The sequence below is a fragment of the Gavialis gangeticus genome, unplaced genomic scaffold (genome assembly GCF_001723915.1).
Source record: "Gavialis gangeticus isolate Ggan-Ray unplaced genomic scaffold, GavGan_comp1, whole genome shotgun sequence".
In the NCBI taxonomy this organism is placed as follows: Eukaryota; Metazoa; Chordata; order Crocodylia; family Gavialidae; genus Gavialis; species Gavialis gangeticus.
This window is the reverse complement of record NW_017728994.1, coordinates 37,714,374-37,733,492: the sequence shown is the minus strand read 5'-3', so window position 1 is coordinate 37,733,492 and position 19,119 is coordinate 37,714,374. Positions and strand designations below refer to the sequence as shown.

General features: G+C 42.1%; 1 protein-coding gene across 2 annotated transcripts in view; it reads left to right on the top strand.

Moving 5' to 3' along the window:
• Window positions 1-18,348, top strand: part of HTR7 (5-hydroxytryptamine receptor 7) — a 70,249-nt gene extending 51,901 nt beyond the window's left edge. The window contains exons 2-3 of one of the 2 annotated variants that reach the window (XM_019502590.1): window positions 2,428-3,174; window positions 17,096-18,348. In XM_019502590.1, the coding sequence (XP_019358135.1) occupies window positions 2,428-3,174; window positions 17,096-17,138 (790 nt within the window). In that variant the 3' untranslated portion in view covers window positions 17,139-18,348. Of the gene's footprint in view, window positions 1-2,427; window positions 3,180-17,095 lie in introns of both variants that reach the window. The other variant, XM_019502591.1, reaches the window with a different exon arrangement.
• Window positions 18,349-19,119: the final 771 nt, after the last annotated feature.

Below are 19,119 nucleotides of genomic sequence, written 5' to 3'. Positions count from 1 at the left end.
CCACAGCCTCCCATTTTCTTAATGAGAACGGGGTGAGAGACAGTGTCAAAAGCCTTCCGGAAGTCCAGGAAGACTATGTCCACTGCTACCCCTGCATCTAATGATCTGGTGATCTGATCATAAAAAGCCACCAGGTTGGTCTGACAGGACCTGCCACTGATGAACCCGTGCTGATTGCCCCTAAGCATGCAGTCCCCTGCTGTCCCCTCCTGGATGTGAGCCAGAATTATTTTCTCAAACAGCTTGCCTAGGATCGAGGTACGACTAACTGGCCTATAGTTTCCCGGGTCCTCCTTCCTTCCTTTTTTGAAGATTGGAACCACATTGGCCCTCTTCCAGTCCGGCACCTCTCCAGTGCAGGTATTTCTAAACAAAACAACATGAACTCAACAAGAATTTAAAAGATGAGTTTACTGGAATCTATTAAATTCCATAATCAGTTAAATTATTACATTAAAAAATTCATGCAGTTTAGAGCATTTTAATTTATTTTAGCAAGGAGAGAAAGTCTTAATATTGCACCTGCATGATTTGGTATAGGCACTCTCTAGAAGCCTTAGCGTGCATGCCCAGTTCAGGCCTCGAGGCACATCCCCGAGACTTGGGTGTTGGGCTGCGTTCAACCCCGATGGAGGCCCTGACACTCGCCTGCCATGACTTGATCTTCCTTTCAGTAGTGGGACTCTCCCTCGTGGAAACTCGCGGACCGAGCGCTGCCCCTTGCGGGCATTCTTGGGGCTCCACCTCCCCTACACCCCAGCCATATGCCAGCCTTCAGGATGACCAGGTGATAGATCGCCGGCTTGTCTCTTTGATGTTCACTCCTGCTCTTGCCCCCTTTTGCCCGACCCTCGGTGTTTGTCTTTGCCCCAGGTGTCTATGGTTTTGGGACCAGTCTTGTCCCAACGTCTACCCGGGCCTTATCTTTGGGATGTCACGTTTGATGTGGCTGCCTCCATGCCTCTTCTTGGTCCTGTGGGTCGATTGGGGATGCCTTCCCCAGTTCAGGCTCTGGGTGCCCTTCAGGGTACTAACATAAAACAGAAAAACAAAGAAAAAAGAAAAGGAACAGCAGGGGTTCAGGCTTCAGCCCGCCCCACTCATGGCTCCTGCATCTGTGGTCATTGGGATCCCTCAATGCCATCCTCCTTGGCCTGGCTGCCCTGCTGAGCCAGGCGTTTATACTTCAGGGGAGCCGGGACCCCGCTGGTGAGTCCCCATCTAGTCCCCTGTTGATCTGTTGCTTCTGCAACCCAGTAGCCCGGGAAGCAGCTTCGTCTCCTGTCTCAGGCTTAGCTGCTGCCCCCGCTGTTACCTTGCCACCAACTTTTAAATCCACTGGGCAGTGGTTTTTGATGACATCATCTGCCGGTGCTGGTTCCAGCCGCAAATAAAAGCGGCTGATAAACCGTGCCAGCAGCTCTTCTCGGCACAGTGTGGCTTTTCCTGTTGAAGGTAAGTAAGTCCCCTCCTTAGGGCTTTTGGTTTTGTTCTTCTGGGAGCTCACCCCAGCCTCGGGTCCCACCATGAGAGGGGGTTCTGGGATCTCTGTTTGTGACCCCCCTGGGACAAGGATATTTCTTTATATCTAGTTATGTCGAACAGTCAGAGTCTGAGCAAAATGCATATGTTTCATTCTTATATTTAGGACAGATTTATACTATAGAAATCGGGTAGTAGACATCATCTGATTAATAAGTTGTATCATTAACCTATCCTTTCTATCAGTATTTTAATCTGTTTTCTTAGTCATTTGTAAGTCTTACATTCTGTGAGTTCTAGATATTTTAGGTCATATTAAACTTAAGGTATAATGTTATTTATGTTGTTCAAGAAATGCTTGATTAATGCTAAAAAATGGCATCACTTTCAAAAGAAGTAACTATAAAAAATTATGAATTGAATGGTTCAGAAATTCAGAGTTTTCCTTTCTAAAATATAACAGTTAAAAACAAATCACAATCTATTTTATCAATTTTAGTGTCATGGATCTGTAAGATTTCTGTATATTATCTCTTGAAGGATCACATAATAATAATAATATTAAGGACAGTTATAGCATTAATGTTTCTTTGGGTAAACTGAGAACCATGGACCATGACTTGAATTCCAAAAGTTAGCCAAGAAAACTGAATTATGCAAGAGATACCATTTTTCACTTAAACTTTCAGAATATTTTCTAACACTTATGAGATTCTACCTCTGAGGAAAAAAGCTTGGGCACACAGAAGTCAATGGGAGGTTTTCCGCTTTCAGAAAGATTGATCATAAATTAAATTGTCAGTTAGCTGGAAGTTTGAAAAGTACAGGAGAGAGAACATAAAATAAACCATATCACATTTGTTTAATGTCTTTATGGCAGACTGTATAAAATAGTTTTTCTTATACACCAATGTATCATGTAGTAACTCTGCATTATTGTTCTAGGTACCTTGGAATAACAAGACCTCTTACATATCCTGTAAGGCAGAATGGGAAGTGTATGGCTAAAATGATCCTGTGCGTATGGCTCCTATCTGCCTCTATCACTATCCCACCCCTCTTTGGTTGGGCCCAAAATGTGAATGATGAAAAGGTTTGTTTAATCAGTCAAGACTTCGGCTATACAATTTACTCCACTGCAGTTGCATTTTATATTCCAATGTCAGTGATGCTTTTCATGTACTATCAGATTTATAAAGCTGCCAAGAAGAGTGCTGCTAAACACAAGTTTGCTGGCTTCCCACGGCCAGAAGAAACTGAAGGGATTTCTGTGAATGGAGTTGTAAAACTACACAAGGAATCTGAAGAATGCACAAATTTTTCACGACTCCTTAAACACGATAGAAGAAACATTTCCATCTTCAAAAGGGAACAGAAGGCTGCCACTACTCTTGGAATTATTGTGGGGGCATTTACTGTGTGCTGGCTTCCATTTTTCATACTTTCAACTGCCAGACCCTTTATCTGTGGTACAGCATGCAGCTGCATCCCACTGTGGGTTGAGAGAACATTTCTGTGGTTGGGTTATGCAAATTCTCTTATTAACCCTTTTATATATGCCTTCTTCAATCGGGACCTGAGGACAACCTATCGCAATCTACTTCAATGCAGATATAGAAATATCAACCGGAAACTGTCAGCTGCAGGGATGCATGAGGCTCTGAAGCTTGCAGAAAAGCCAGAATTTGTGCTGTAAGGTCATTTAACCTTTATTACAAACATTCATTGTTTTGTGCTCTAACTTTTCCCTCTGAGTTAGAAGGTGAATCATGACCCTGTACTTCTTGAAATCATTACTTGCCTGTTAGATACATCTACCAAACTTGGTCATAGGTCCTCACAGTTCTGCTGTAGTAAAGACTATTGGATTAGGCCTTAGAATTTTTGAGATTTTAGTAAAGTGCAATTTATTGTACTTTGAAGTTAAAACAGGAAAAATTGATACAAAACAGACAGGGAATGCTGTATTACTTGGTAGTATTCTTATTTTTATGTAATTTTCTTCACCTTATTACCTGTGAGAAAAGTGATTGAAGTTTAATGTCACCTTTGAACACTTTCTAATGATACTGAGTAAGTACATTCAATTTAAATGACACCATAAACAGACTTAGAGTGACGCAATGCCTAAGCAATTAAGGTGGCTTGTTATGATTCCAGAGGCATGAGTCTCAGACTTAACTGTAGACTCATTGTCAAAGTCATGATCCCGTCCTGTCCCCTGAAAACATAACTGTAACACATCAAGGTCCTAGGGGTGGCTGTGACCCTCCCTGGTAGCTCCATGGCCATTCCCTGCTCCGCCCCTAGGGCACCTTCCCATCTTACCTGCTATGCCTTGATAGAATAACAATAAATAGGGAGGTTTCCCACAAACCTTTGTGTAGCCCTGGTTCACTGAACCCCTGGTAGGGTCCCCAGCACCCTAGTGGTCTGCCCTGGTCCCCTGGCTGGGCCTCCATAGTCAACTGTGCCCAGCTGGGCACCCAAGCCTTAAGGGCTAACTGTGTGGCTCCAAATCCCCCCCTTTACCATATCCCATGCCTCACAGGTGTTACAAGAATGATGTTCTCTCTGTTGGGGCTTCGGCCTCCTCCGCTTTAATCCAGCTAGGCCTTCTAACTTGGCCCCACTGAATTGGACCTGGATCTGAGGCACTTGCCCTCGTTTGTTCCTTCCATCACCCGGGACCCTGTCCCCTGTCTTGTGGGTCCCAAACCCCTGTGTGGCTGTACCTTCTCTGGCACTGGGCCACTGGCCCCCTGTCTCTATGCCTTGCACTATCTGCCCCTAGCAGGTCTCAAGGCAGTTATGTGCCTCTCAGACACTAATGACACCTCCAAACTTCCCCTTCCAGCCTCATTCCAAACCTCCAATTTAAACACAATATAAAAATAAGCCCCTGGGTTATAACATACCATAAAGGAATAACAGCCCACTGTCCTTTTAAGCGTGTAAGCCTTCACTCGCTATTACAGCACCCTGGGCTTCTTGTGAGCTCCCTGAGCCTCTCTCTTTCTGTAGGCAGCAAAGCAGTTGGTCCATTATCCCTGAGTGGCTCTCCTGAGTAGGAGCTCCTTTCCCTGTGGCTGCCAGGAAAACAAACCCCCCTGAATCAGCCTCAGCCTTGGGTTTATGAGCTCCCAGGGCTCTGCTTACATCCGGTCAGCAGACTGTGGGCAGGTGCCTGCTAATTGCTCCATTAGCCTGTTGTCCTGGTGACCTGCAGCTTTGGTGCTCTGCCTGGCTTGCAGTGCTCCTTGCCTAGGCTGCTGCTTCCCTTAAAGGAACAGAGAGCCCCCTCCAAGGCTCTCTGTTACAACAACTGTAAATTGATCATTTTCAGTTATCAGACCACTACCTCCTAGAGGCACAGATCACTGTTCTCCATTGCCCCTGTTGGGGTGATGGACCAGTTAGACTGCTCTGCACCCAGAGACTCATGGAATCCCATTGACCTTGAGGTCTACTCTGTTGATGGCCTGGCTGATCTGTGGTATAGCACACTGATCCTGGTCATAGACACAGTGGCACCCTGGTGTCCAGTCCCCCGGTACAAGAGGGAACTGAGACAGCTTCAGCTGGAAAGTAGGTGGCTGGAGCACAGGTGGCTCTCAAAAAACAGCTGGATTTTTTTCTTGCTGGGGTCACTTGATCCTAGCTGACTTCCTGTCAATGGCAGGGGGCTGGACCTGATGATTTCTTGAGGTCCTTTCCAGCCTCTAATGTCTATGAAATCTATGAAACCTGTGCCAAAGCCAGCCAATTGTAGTATGGATCTTTTTTCAAAAACTATGGTGTGGCAGAGGTGGCAGCAAAGAAGCTTTTCTTCTCCACTGCCATTGCATCTTCCAAATGTCATTCAGTGGAACCAAGGCATGGTTAACCCAGCTTGTCCCTGCCCAGAAATCAAGTCTTTTTCAGTCCACTGTAATGAGTTTTCACCAACTCTGCAGGCAAAAATTACCTGCCTCTAGACTGTGCTCATGGCTTTGGTCAATGAATTTTGCCTGGAGATTGACAAGGGAAATTGTACCCTGCTGATCTTTATCTTTCTGTGGCCTTTGATATAGCTGACCACAAAGTATTGATCAAGCATTAACATGACCTGGTGGTTATTTGCCGAATAGCTCTTAAATTGGTTTTGTTCTTTCCTAGCACAGTGGTACCTTAGGGTGTTGATGGGCAAGTACTCGTCATCCCCTTGGAACCTTTTTTGTGGGGTCCTTTAGGGCACCGTCTTGTCTGTACCTATGTTTAATGCGTCTGTGAGGCCACTGGGGAATATTGTATGGTGATTCAGAGTTAGATGCCACCAGTGTGATGATGACACCCGCTCTACCTCTCTTCTCTTCTGACCTTGGCCTTGCAGACTCAGTCCTTTCCAAGTGCCTGGCTGTAGTTGAAGACTGGATGTGGGTGAACCAACTGAAACTTGGTCATTCATGTTTGTAGCCTTGGAATGCTCCTGGTCCCTTTGCTGCACCTGGATCTTCATGCAGCAGTGGCTGCGCTGGCTAAGAGACCTTTTCACTCCATCTGATGAGAAGGCCATGACCCTTTCTTAGAAATTCTAATCTGGCCATCATCATCCATTCCTTTGTAATCTCAAGGCTGAACTATTGTAAAGTGCTATGTGTGGGGCTGCCCTGGAAAACTAATTGGATACTGTAGCTGTTGCAAAACACAGCGGCCTGCCTTCTGATGGGGTTGGGTCACCAGGAGCACATAACTCCAGTCCTCCATCATCTGCAAGGGCTTTGTGGGTGCAATTCAGGGTGCTAGTTTTGACCTACAAAGCCCTAACAGCCTGGGAGTTGCATACCTAAAGGTCTGCCTTCCTCTCTATGCCCTACTGCGATCCCCAGGGTCAGTCAAGAGCAATATCCCGCAATTACCAAGAGTACACCAAGTCCTCTTAGTGAAAGCATACAGGCCAGTCTCAGAAACTGTCTCTCAGCTCTGAACACCATCTGTCTTGAGGCTCACTAAAGCCCAAGCCTGGACATCTTTTGGAATTACTACAAGACCTTTCTGTTCAGGCAGGTATTTAACAACCAAAATTAGGTGGAGTATTGTTTAGTGGGTCTCTGCTTTATTTTGTTTACTTTTATTTTGTTTTATTTATTCTAGTTGCCCTTTTAAGTTGTTCTGCTTCCCTCATTCTGCTGTAAGCCACCCTGAGCCTTTGTTGGGAAGGGCAGCATATAAACTGCACAACCAATCAACCAGTCAAACCAACAAACCAATCAAACAGTTGTTTGGGCTACAAAATCTAAGGCAGCTGGCCAAGATGTTAGCCACATCACACCTTGTGTGTTTGCTGCCTTCAGAAAGTTTCATGCCTTATCTCTATAAATTTTGGTGGGCCTTTGATCTGTTTTTAGTGACTAACCTAGATTTATATGGGTCACATCCTATGGTGGTATGAATTGGTGCAATTATTGGTGCATCAGTGGTGCCATGCTGATTTAAACCAGCTGAAGTTTTTCCATCATGTCTAACCCAACAAAATGCAACTAATTATAATCTATTTTAGGAACAGAAAAAAGCCATCTGATTTTTACCCAATCATGCTTATTCTAACCCTCCTCATTTCCCCCACATAATTTTTTGTTAGTTGAGCCCTTTTCTCTAATCTAGGCTCCAGCCTTCTCCAGACTGAAGGTGAAGGTTTTGTTGATCTTACTGGTATTCTTGTTTTACTTATAATAATTAATTTATTACTCTCCTGGAGCAAGCCAAGTTTCTTGTGTTTCTCCTTTATGTTTTCACCTTGTGTCTGTGTCCTATATAGAAGCTCATGTAGGAAACCATTCCCATCCCTGCTAATATAAGCAACCGTTTTTCAAAATGTAGTTAATATCAATCTCTTTTTCAATGAGAAAAATAGTAATTCTAGCCACCTGTTCTGAAAGCTGGCATTTGTTTTACTTGTTGCCTTGCACACTGCAGCCTCTCTAAGGCCTTGATTGTGTTCTCGTTGAAATCAGTAGCAAATCTCACCTTGACTTCAGTGGAGAAGATGAAGCCTTATAATAATAATGGGCTTTCTAAAGAATGACAGCTTACTTTGCAAAAAAATTCAGATAAGATTCAAGCATTTCATGTTATATAGCAGTAGCCTTCAGTCTTATTTTTTATTTCAGTTCCTTGCTAACACAAATTAGCATGTTATACATGTTAATAATTTTACCAATAACTTCTAAATCTTTTCTTTTATCAGTGTGCTGGATGACTTTCCTTCGGCTTCTGTTCCTGATTTTGTTCTCTTCTCTCACACTGATTAGTTTACACTTGCCTGTATAGCACACCTTTGCTATCTCCTGGCCCATTCTCCTGATCCAGTTAGATTTTTTTTCCTTCATTTTATTGGTCTCTGTTCACATCTGTGAATATTAGAGATCACTCATAAAACTGGACTCCTTACATTTTGTAAATTTTAAGATCAATAGAAAAGTTTATGACTTTAGTAAAAGTAGTTTCAGTTTAGTTGACGTTCAGCTGTTCCTGTTTTACAGATTTTGTAACTTCGCCCCTTGTGCTTTTTCCATGGCCTTTGCTCCAAGGCTTATTCAGGGCCTGAGGTTGCAGCTCTGCACTTAGGTCTGCTCTCTACAGGCATTTGTGGTTAGAGTGCCTCAGAACCACACTTCTAGGAAACAAGCGAAATAAGCAACATAAAGCAGTCCCTCACAGCCAAAGAAGTGGGGCAACATTGTTTCATAGTTTCTAGGGTCGGAAGGGACCTGAGCAGATCATCTAGCCCGACCCCCTGCCATGGCAGGAAAGAGTACTGGGGTCAAACGACCCCAGCAAGGTGTTTATCTAACCTCCTCTTAAAGACCCCCAGGGTAGGAGCCTGCACCACCTCTCTTGGAAGTTGGTTCCAGACCCTAGCCGCCCTGACCGTGAAATAGCACCTCCTGATGTCCAACCTAAACCTATCCTCTGCCAGCTTGTGACCGTTATTCCTGGTCACTCCTGGCTGTGCTCGGGGGAACAGGGACTCCCCCAATGCCTGCTGATCCCCCCTGACTAGTTTATAACAGGCCACAAGACACTGGGTAGTACTTTGCTAGCAACAAAAATCAGCCGGAGAGCAAGTATTAGGTCGGGATCAAGCAATTAAGCATCCTGCTAGTAGATTAGACATGGTCGTTCCCTCCTAATGCTTCTTGCCAGAGCTGGCTGTTTTCAAGGGACCTAAGCCAACCCACAGAAGTAAAGCAGAAGGCCCTGAAGCCTGTTTCTGAGTTACAACAGAGTGACCTTTTGAGGCATTACAAGCAGTAATTAGCACACCCAGCTGAACTAGTAGAGAAATCAAATTAAACAGAGGAAAAGGCCTGAAAGGAGACATTATTCAAGAAGGCCTTAAATGGATAAGCCAAACATACTATAACATATCTTTAGCTTAAGAATGTCAAAAGTAGTGATTTATGTAACCAAATGTGTAATTGCAGCTGTAGATGTAATTTTGCTATAAAAGATGAGTGCATTAAACGTCTTAGATTAGTTTTAAAAACAAGGCAGCCCTGTCAGTGAAGACCATAAAACAAAGTGAAAAGAAAAGCAGGATAATGGCAAGCAGCATTCCAAGATGATGAAGAAAAGAGGTAAGAAATCTTTCCTTCCAGAATTGCAATTTTCATGACGTAGATCCCAGCTAATTGGTACCTCTCAAGCCTATAGAAAAACTAGTTCAGTCCAGTGCCCAAAGTCTCAGTGAAATCAAGAAATTTAAACAAAACAAATCAGAGAATGTTTAATAAAATAAGCCATATATAAATATAGGATATAGACTGTATGAGAAATGGGAGAACTCAACAAATTCAAGAAGAGCTGCTATCAGTCTGCATGCCACCCTCCTGAGTCTCTCTAACCAGTTTCAGTGAGAACCTATATTGTTATGTCAGGTAGCTAGATAAACACTTTCCCATTGTCTATTCTTGTGCTTCACATTGTAAATAATAAACAGTTGGGCTGTAGACCTGTCTCTTGTTTCTTTTGTCAGTAGCCAGTCTCCCAGTACACTTATTATTCTAGGTAACAGAGTAGCTGCTTTGTGGTAGATTATTTGCACTTATTTGCCACTTTTGTGGTAAAGCACAGGTGAGGTCATAGGTCACAACAAGAGTTTTGACTCCATGGGGAGAGAGGGTCACTAATCTGATTTGGGTAGTAGCAATACTCTACCTGATACCACTGGGAGGGAGTTTTAACTGTACTGTAACTCAGTGTGTAAGCTTGCAAAAGAGGTCCTGATTATAGACAGGCTGCAGTTTTGTCTCTCTAAAGGGTGAATGGTCCCAAGTTTATGGTAAAACTCCACAGCTGAAGGAAGCTAAAGGGAAAAACAGTTTACTGAACTTCTGTCCCGGATGACCTCTGTCCCAAATTCAAGTTAACTCACAGTCTCCCAACATCGCAGGATGCTTTGCACCTCCCCTGCCAACCCCTCCCATGCAAAGTGGGCAAGCTAGTCGTGCCCAAGCTGTCTGCTCCAACTGAGTAGGGAGGCACGGTCTAGCGCCCCCAGCTTCTGGCCTGGGCCACTGCAGGCATGTGGCTGCATTTCCAGGTTCAAAAGTGAACATCTGTTCATTTGCTTTTCAGTTCAATCTACACAGTTTAAACTAACCTATGAAGATTTAATTGATTCACCCTTGGCCTTTTTGATCATCTGTACTTAGCCTAAGTGCCAGTTCTTGTAACCAGCCATAGGCCTCTATTAGTTTTGGGCCAGAAGTAGCCAGAGCTGAGCCACAAATTGCTGCTAGGGTAACTTAGGGCTTTTGTACATGCAACAAAATTGGCCTTTAAAGTGGCTTAATTGCCCTTTTGCACTGCTTTAATGGTGTTGCTACTTACATACAGGGCAGTGAATTCCACTTTAATGTCGTTGCTATTTACATATTTGGCGGCATATTCTGCTTTAAATGACTTTATGTAGCAAGGTAAAACCCATCCGAGGTGTTTTAGTTTGCTACATAACAAAGTGCAATGGTGCATGGGGCGCTGGAAGCCAACATGTTTGGGAAAGCTCAGGCTTGGCGGGCTTCCAGTGCCCTGTGCACCATCCCTGCCACTTTCTCCCATCACCAGCACACCCAGCCACCCTCCTGCTGCCTTGCCGCTCTGCCCCAGAGGCAAGCCAGCCATTCCTGGGTGGTCCCAGCTGGCACGAATGGTACATGGGGTGCTGGAGCTTACTTGCATCTCTTGCGGTCGGGGAGGGCGAGGTGCCGGTGGGCTGAGCAGTCTCTGAGCTGTGGGGGAACCCAGTGCTTCCCTCCACAGTGGTGGCACACCCCAGGTGGTACCAGCCTGCTGGTGCACAGGCCAGCTGGTGCCAGGGGGGCATTGCCACCATGGAGGAAAGCACCGGGCCCTGTGCAGCTCAGGGGCTGTGCAAGCAGGCTGGCTCAACTGAAGGGAAAAAAAAGTGGCAAGGAGCCTAATCTTTTTTTTTTCTCTTCCTGGAGCCTGCCTGCCTGTCTGAGTTGCGCAGGGCCTGGTGCTTCCCTCGGCAGCTGTGGTGCCCCCCTGCGCAGCTCCTGCCCACCCAGGAGCTGTCTGGAGGGGTGCTACAGGCTGTAAGGATTGGGCCCCCTAACCCTTGTGTACATGCAATGGGCGTTTAGTTCTCCCTAAATTGGAACGGTGGAAACGGTAGGTTTTTAAAAGCCTACCCTTTCAATTCAGGGAGAACTAAACCGAACTAAATCCCTATCGCATGTACAAGCACCCTTAGACAGTAGGTCTGGGAAATGCTAGGGGAGCAAAGAGAATAGTAATTCCTATGTTCCTAGGAATTGCTTCTTACTGCAGGATAGAGAAGCTTAAATTCTGGTAATCAGTACCATTGTGTAGTTATTTATGAAAATGTTAAGTGATCTGTGTAATTGCTCCAGATTTCTGCTTTATTTTAAAGGTGTGGTAGTGCAGTGACCAGTAATGCTTTCCAGATACTTAGTAGGCATTTGGCACCGAAGGAACTAGTTTCAGCCCTCTATTTGTTTATAAAATCTTCTCTATTTCTCTCCATTTCTCTAGGCCTCTTATTTGTCCTTTTGGATAACAATCTGAAGAGCAAAACTCTGGGAAGAATCAGAACAAATTTTTATTTTATATAGCTCTGTTAAATACTTTTTTTTAGAAGGCTGGCTGTCTAAAAACCTGCTCCCAGTGCTAGGAATTTTATCTGTACAGAAGCATTTTATCAAGATAAGCATGCCAGCCTAGATCCTCAGCTGTAGCTAACAGTAAAACTCTGGAAAGAGAATGTAAAAATGGGATTTGTACTGGCTGTGACTTCAGGCTGGCTGTGTGCTTGTTCAGTTCCCTACTTAGCTTGCAGTACACTATAAACAATACTAACTGCCAATGACTCCATGGTGCTGACACCTGGGTGATCTCTGGGTACTCTAACCTGTACTTTATATGCAGGTATAGGACATCTGTGCTGCCTGTGGTGATTTTCCTGCGAACACATCAGGTTTATTAGGGAAGTGTCAGAGATACAGCACAAAGTGGAAGAGGAGAAATTCTGAGTAATACCTATTATTTCATTTTTTTAGCAACATTACTTAGGTTCAGATTACTTGTGATGAAGAATTTACAGTTTAGATGGTTTTCAGAATACTTAGCTTACTATCTGGGACTAACCAGAACAGGAGATATACTAAACAGCTTTTAAAAAGCACAGCCAGTGACTAAGGGTATTGATTACTAACTAGATATGGCACACATTTGTCTATTTAGCTATTCTTCCATTTTCTAGCTAGACACTCTTACCTTATGGTAGGACAACAAACATCCAGTAGATAAAATATTGCAATACTTTTACTATTTAGCATTGCATTTCAGGAGCATAGTTAAGAATAGGTCAATTACACACAGAGGTTCAGGATATGATAAAGAATAAATAAAAGGTATCTTGAAAATGGTGCCATATATTTTTCCCCCTCCCCATAACCATCTTAACTTTCTCTTTGATTTTTCTTGTCTTTCAGGAAAAAACTACTCAAGTGCTAACTTCTCTTTGGGAAGCACAGAAACAAGTTTGCAACAGATCTAGTAGTAATTAAGAAAATGCTATTCTTAATTTTCCTTAGATTCTGTTTCTGTTCTTTGAAAGAAGACGATATCGCTATATAACACATACTTGCAAAAGCTATATTTATTATTCTTTGTTTAATTAAGTATTGTTACAGAGGAGGCTCAAAATTGCTTGGAAATATGTTTATACTTGGGTTTCACCTCCTCTTTTGGAACCCCTTAATAATAGAACTGGGAGTTTTGAGTATTTTTCCTACAATGCACCTCCCAAGTAGGCAGACCCTCTCTCAGTTAACACTGTGGCAAGGGCAGAGTGCATGTAACCTACTGAAATGGGTTCATGACCCCCAGATTAATTTTCCTTCCTGCAAACATAATGCAAGAGAATTTGCTTTCTTCAATGTCCTGATATATAGTTAATGTCAGAAAAATATGTTGATGTTTAATGCAGCTATAACTTTTCCCATTACTGCTGTTTTGACATTTATGACCTACTTGTAGCTGGTGCTAATAACATCACTTAAGTCAGAAGCACACATTGAAATAACTGTATTCCCAGAAGAGAGATCCTGTTGTACTATACTGTTATAAACTACTGAAATACCAGATAAGATAAATATTTGCCTTTTAGATCTGCTCACTCAGTAAGACATCAACATTTTTTTTTGAACACAGCAGATGTGTGGTCTTGTTAGTTCTAGGAAATTGTGTATAGGACATTGTCTGACTGCATCCAAGCAGCATTTTTGACAGCAGTCACTCCCAATGACCAGGATATTTCAGACACATCTACCATTTCAATTTTGCATACCATATGGTGGAGTATTGTCACTAGAAAGACATAATTAGACAAATTGGAATGAAGATATGTTGAAATGATACTTTTCAAAAAGGCATTTTGGGGATGTCTCCACCTTACAAGGCATGGCAATGAAATACTACTACGGTGATTGAATATCAAATAGAAATGGACACAAGACGCTGACTGCACAATAGCCAAAAAATACTGCACACTAGTGCATTACAGCACAGACAGTGCTAACACACTATTGCACAATATAAATAAATAAATAAATTGTATAAAGAGTATAAAAAGTATAAATAACTAAATAAATGTGCAATAATGACTGTGCAGCAGCATCTTGTGTAGATGCATCCAAAGAGTAGTTATTTGCTTCTAAGTCAGGGGTGAGCAAAATGGCAGATCTGGCTGGCAGCTGGCTCCATTTCCGAGCAGCCCCTGCCCTCATTGCTGCCACCAGTTTCCCTGGAGACCCCACTAGTGGTGGCAGCATGACAGGGTGGGGACACGGTTTCCATGAAGACTGGCCCCAAGGGCATGTGGCTGGGCGGGGAGCTGCTCCTGGGCCAGGGCTGGGATCTTGCAGTATTGATAGCGTGGTCCAGAGCCAGGACAGAGCTGTGATCTGGTGCCTGCTTTCCCCTACCCAGGTATGTGGGCAGCGGATCACATCTCTGTCCTGGCTCTGGACTACACTGTCACCACCGCAAGATCCCAGCCCCAGAGCAAGTCCATGCCCAGCTGCATGTGCGCTGCCAGTGCTGCTGCAGTTGGCCCCCATGCAAACCCTGGTCCAGCACTGCTGGGTTCTCCATGGAAGCTGGCCATAGAAATGCAGGCAGGGGCTGCTGGGAAATGGAATCACCTGTGGACCCCATCCAGCCCATGGGCTGAGCTTTGCCCACCCCTGTCCTAAATGGTGCATGCCTATTATAGGGATAAGCTTGATTTCCCTGCATTAAGGACCAGATTTTAGTTGGTGCAGAATACTTAAAGTTGCTTACCAGAAGCTAGGCAGAGTCATTATTGTGTTTTACTAAGAGATTTTAACTTTAGAATGAGTGTCACAGGGGAGAGGTATGTTTTTTATGGTTGGATCAGTTCTCCAGGATCTGCACAGTCTATTTGCTGCTCTTTTTATTGTCCTGCCATGTAAGAGGGCTATCTACACTGATAGGATGTGATTATAAAAATGTATCATAGAAATCAGAAAGGATTAAAATGCTAAAGTATCTCTAATTGCATACATAAAAATGATAGATGTTTCTATTTAGTAATGAAATCAGACTTATTTTGACAATGTATGGATTACAGGATTGTTTCATACTTATCCTTAAATTTCTTTTAAAAACTGCTAGGCAACTGGAATGGCAAATACCAAAAGTCGTGTTAAAGTCTTCTATCTTATAGCTGTAAAAAAACAAAACAAAACAAAAAACCCAAAAACTAATTTAAAATTCGAAGTCACCATCCTACTGCATCTTCAGCTTACGCCAAATCTGTCTCTTCCTCCTCCCTCCCCTAACCATTCAGATAAGATCAACAGAAACAGAGGAATTTGAATACAAATAAAGGTATACAAATGCAAATACATATAAATTATAGCCCTTATGCAAAGAATTCCATCAAGGCAAGAAACTGAGAGCAAGAAATCATCCTATATGACAAAATTTATTTCAGATTCATGCAATACATAAGCACAAAATGGCAAGTTAAAGGCAAAGTGGCTGACCTATTTGGGCTTTCTTAAACATGTACAATTAACTATTTTCAATTTTAAAAAATACATGAAAGCTGAAACCTGACCTAATCTTTTATTACCAGTATTATTACTACTACTACTACTATTTTTATTTCTTTTCTTTATATTTAGTTTTGACCTTGGATATAATTGTAATAAATCTTTTATTACCAGTATTATTATTACAACTGTTTTTTATTACTATTTCTTTCCTTTACATCTAGTTTTGACCTTGGATATAGTGATATGGTTAGTTCTCGTAAATGAATGACATCTATATTTTCATTTTAATTCACAATTTATATGACTTGCTTAATCTATTTCTGCCTTGTGTCCCACTGTAATATTGCTTTAGTTTTTGATGTTTTTATGTTGGTCTGTATTGTGCCTTCCTTTGTTCAATTTCTTTCTCTTTTGTTAGAGTGTTTCCTTGTGATAAAATATGTGAAAAGAGTGCATTTGAAATGATTGTCTGTTAAAGGGCTTGCTGCTGCCTGCAAAGTCACATGTAAAGTCACATACATGCTGTATGTAAAGTCACATGGATTTTAGTAGCAGGACTCACAAGAGAAGGGGCCCTGGTCAGATCAAAGGGACCACAGTGAACAGCATGCTGAGGGAGTTGGTTCTGCAAACTTAAGTCAGAAATTTTAGCTGAGTTCGTATTAAGATCAGGCTTTTGTTACACTTTTCCCCCTCGCTAGGACTTAATTCAGTAGTCCAAAGGCAGGTTTGCACTGCAGCAGTGGTGTGGTGGGGCTGAGACACCTCTGAGTATACCTTGTCCATCTGATCCCACTGACATCCTCCAAACACAGAAGTACATTGGTAAGGATCATCTGCTTGACCTGTGTGACAAGTTTGAGAACATCTGTGTGTGACCATTTCTGATTAGACTCATCAGCTTACTTCTGGGTTTGAAACATATATGTGGGAATGAGGTGGGGGGGAAGGGGATGGCAGGGAGACAGGATTTGCTCAGAAATGGCCTGGACAGAGCATCCTACCACTGTGATGTAGAGATGTTCCAAGTAGCTAAAGATCTCTGTAGGAAGTAAGAGAACGAGGGAGCTTTCCTATAGGATAGAATAACTGTTGGATCCAGCCACAGTTCCACTACTGCTCTGTTCAGAGGGCTTGCCTTTAACAAAGTGGAATTACTCACATGCCTAAGTGCTTTGGATCAGGGCCTGAGTGCTCAGTAACTTGAAGTGTCAAGACAAAACTCTCCTGGAAGCTGTTTCAGAGGAGGGATACTGAAGTGGAGCACAGCTCAGCTCTGAGGTGAAGGGACTGAAGGTCCCCTGCATTGGGTACCCAAGTACCATCCTGTCTTTTTCATAACAGAAGCCTATTCATTGCACACTAGTTCCACTAGGCTCTGTTCCTCTTCAGCATCAGAGGAGATGGGCAGGATTTGGCCCCAAGTAAAATTACTGTGTATTTCAGATGAATGACAATGTGATGTTCTTCCAAGTAAAATAAATATCTTGTGTGACATTGTTCCATGATATAGCTAAAAATCATTTTGCAAAATTGGGGGAGGGATCCTATGGCCCTCATTTTATTCTGTTTTTGTGCCAGAGATACTCTCTTGTCATATGAATGAAGTAGGGTAGTTACGTCCACCCTAGGAATCCCCCTCTATGGGGGGATGGGCTGGCGTGGGCTGAGGGTTTGAACACGCTGTAGTACAGCAGTCCTTGTTGGCACTACTTGTTGGCCAAGTATGGGTTGCCTAAATTACACTGGAAGTCTTTTTACCCTCATAGCAGCTAAGAATCAGAAAAGCACAAAGATGTCTAGATGTCTTAAATCTGCTGTAGCTTCTTCCCTTGGGCTTAAGCTTTGTGCTGAACCTCTTAGAAAGATCAAATTCATTAAAGGTCTAATGTATCTCCCATTAAAGTCAACAGAGCTTTCAATGGGAGCTGGATCAGAGCCTGTAAATTACTCCGATACAATTTCCCTTCTAATGCCGACTTTTCTTTTGCCCCTTAAAACAGGAGAAGCTCTGATTACTCAAGGAAAAAGAGTCATGACTCATGACCAAATGGGGAAATTAGTCAGAAGCTGTCAAGGCATGGCCACAGAAAGAAATGTGATGAAGATTTAGTCTCTGAAGAAATGGATGGATTTATGAAATGTACTTCTTCATCTTCTGATGGGAATGCTTGAAAAAAAATCAATGAGCTTAATACATTGCACTTAAATGTATTTCTATTGAAAGTGGTGACATCTCATTTATTAGCGAGACAAATGCTATTGTGTACAAATGAAAATAGTTTTCTTTTTGAGAAAGCCAAATCATGTTAGCAATAAGCTGTTTGATGCTCAAGGGGGAAAAGATCAACTAAAAGCCAGGAAAGGAAAATGTTGTACAGATTTCCACCTTTATTTATTACTATAAATAGAAGAAAGTATTTATTTAGGTTTCCCATGCCTGTAGATTACAACATTGCTATTAATATTCAGGGATCATCAGTGGTACAGAATGTATTTTGTTGTACTACAAACATATTTTTCAAACGAACAGTGGAAATGAGGAGGCATTCAAGGCTGTTCAAGGTGTTGAAAATATTCTTTGTATTTTAGCATTCAGAAAGGCAACAATAAAAGGCTGATTGATTTCTTTGGCAACAGCAACTCAGTGGCACTAACCAGCTAAAGTCTTGTCTAGTTATTCACCACTGCTAAAAGTTGTAGTTGGTTTGCAAGATAAAAATAAAGCATAATTCATTGGTCCCATCTCTGAGCTTGTTATGAAAAAAGGTGCATCATGGATTATGACAAACAACATGCAACATAAGATGTACATAGCTTACAAGCTAGGGGTTAATTTATATACTTGTTAATTTTGTTCTCAGGTCATTTTTGTGCTGTCAGGATATATAGAGTAACTATTCACTTTGTAATTCAAGTAACTGTAAAAAGTGAGCACTTCAACTTTCCCATACTCCTAGTTTCTGCAAATTGTGCATTAAAACACCTTTGAATCTTATTTGGTTAGTTGAATTTCATGTGGGTTGGAAGCGTATGTTGTTGTGATTGTGATAGACTGCCAGAATACCCTATTATCCTTGTATGAAGTCATCAGGATGCTATTCAGTACCTCATTAATGGAATTAGTCACCATAAGCTCTGCATTTTAAATAAATGAGTGCCTTTTATAATTCACTTTGATCTCCTAAAAGATAAAAACTCACCATATAAGTGATATAGTAAATATTGACAATTATATATTCAGTGGGGGGGGGGGGGGGGGGGGGGGGGGGGGGGGGGGGGGGGGGGGGGGGACATTTATTGGGAGTGGCCAATGAAAGAGATTTTGATGTATTATACTGGTACATCTTCAGGATAACACTATTTGCATCTCTGTAATTTTGATTACAACTGGATCAGAACAAAGCCCAGTATGTAAAACTAATGAGTGAAGATTTAAGGGAGAAGATGGATTCATGAGTGACACTAAAATCCAAAGCCTGCAGGTTAAATCCAAAAGACAGTGAATCTTCTAAAACTAGTTTCTAGCTTGAGGTCTGTCATGACTTGCATTCAGAAGGAACTAGACTGTCACTCTTTCCTTATAGATGAAGCTGCAGCAAAACCTTAGGATGTTTGATAGAATAACTGTACATGATTACATCCATCATGTAAATGAATTTGTCTATGTACTAATATTAACATTTTCTGTGAAATTCAGTTTTTAAAAATGCTGTAACATGAAATTTAATTTAAAATATATCTTATTTATAAATGTCAAAAGAGAAATTTTGTTTGATGGCTAAAGAAATAGGAATTCTTCAACAAAGTAAACAGTATAATGGATGAGGATCTGTAAATGAGGCGAGAGATGCTAAATGTTTTTTAACAATATTACCTCTTCAAAATGCAAGTAGCAGCAAATCTGTATCATCATAGTATCATTTCTGCCACAGCCAATGATTTTGTTTTCATTTTATCTAAGGCATTTTCGAAGGCACAAATGAAGTTTCCTGCTTAATTTTCAATTCTTTGTTATGTTACAATA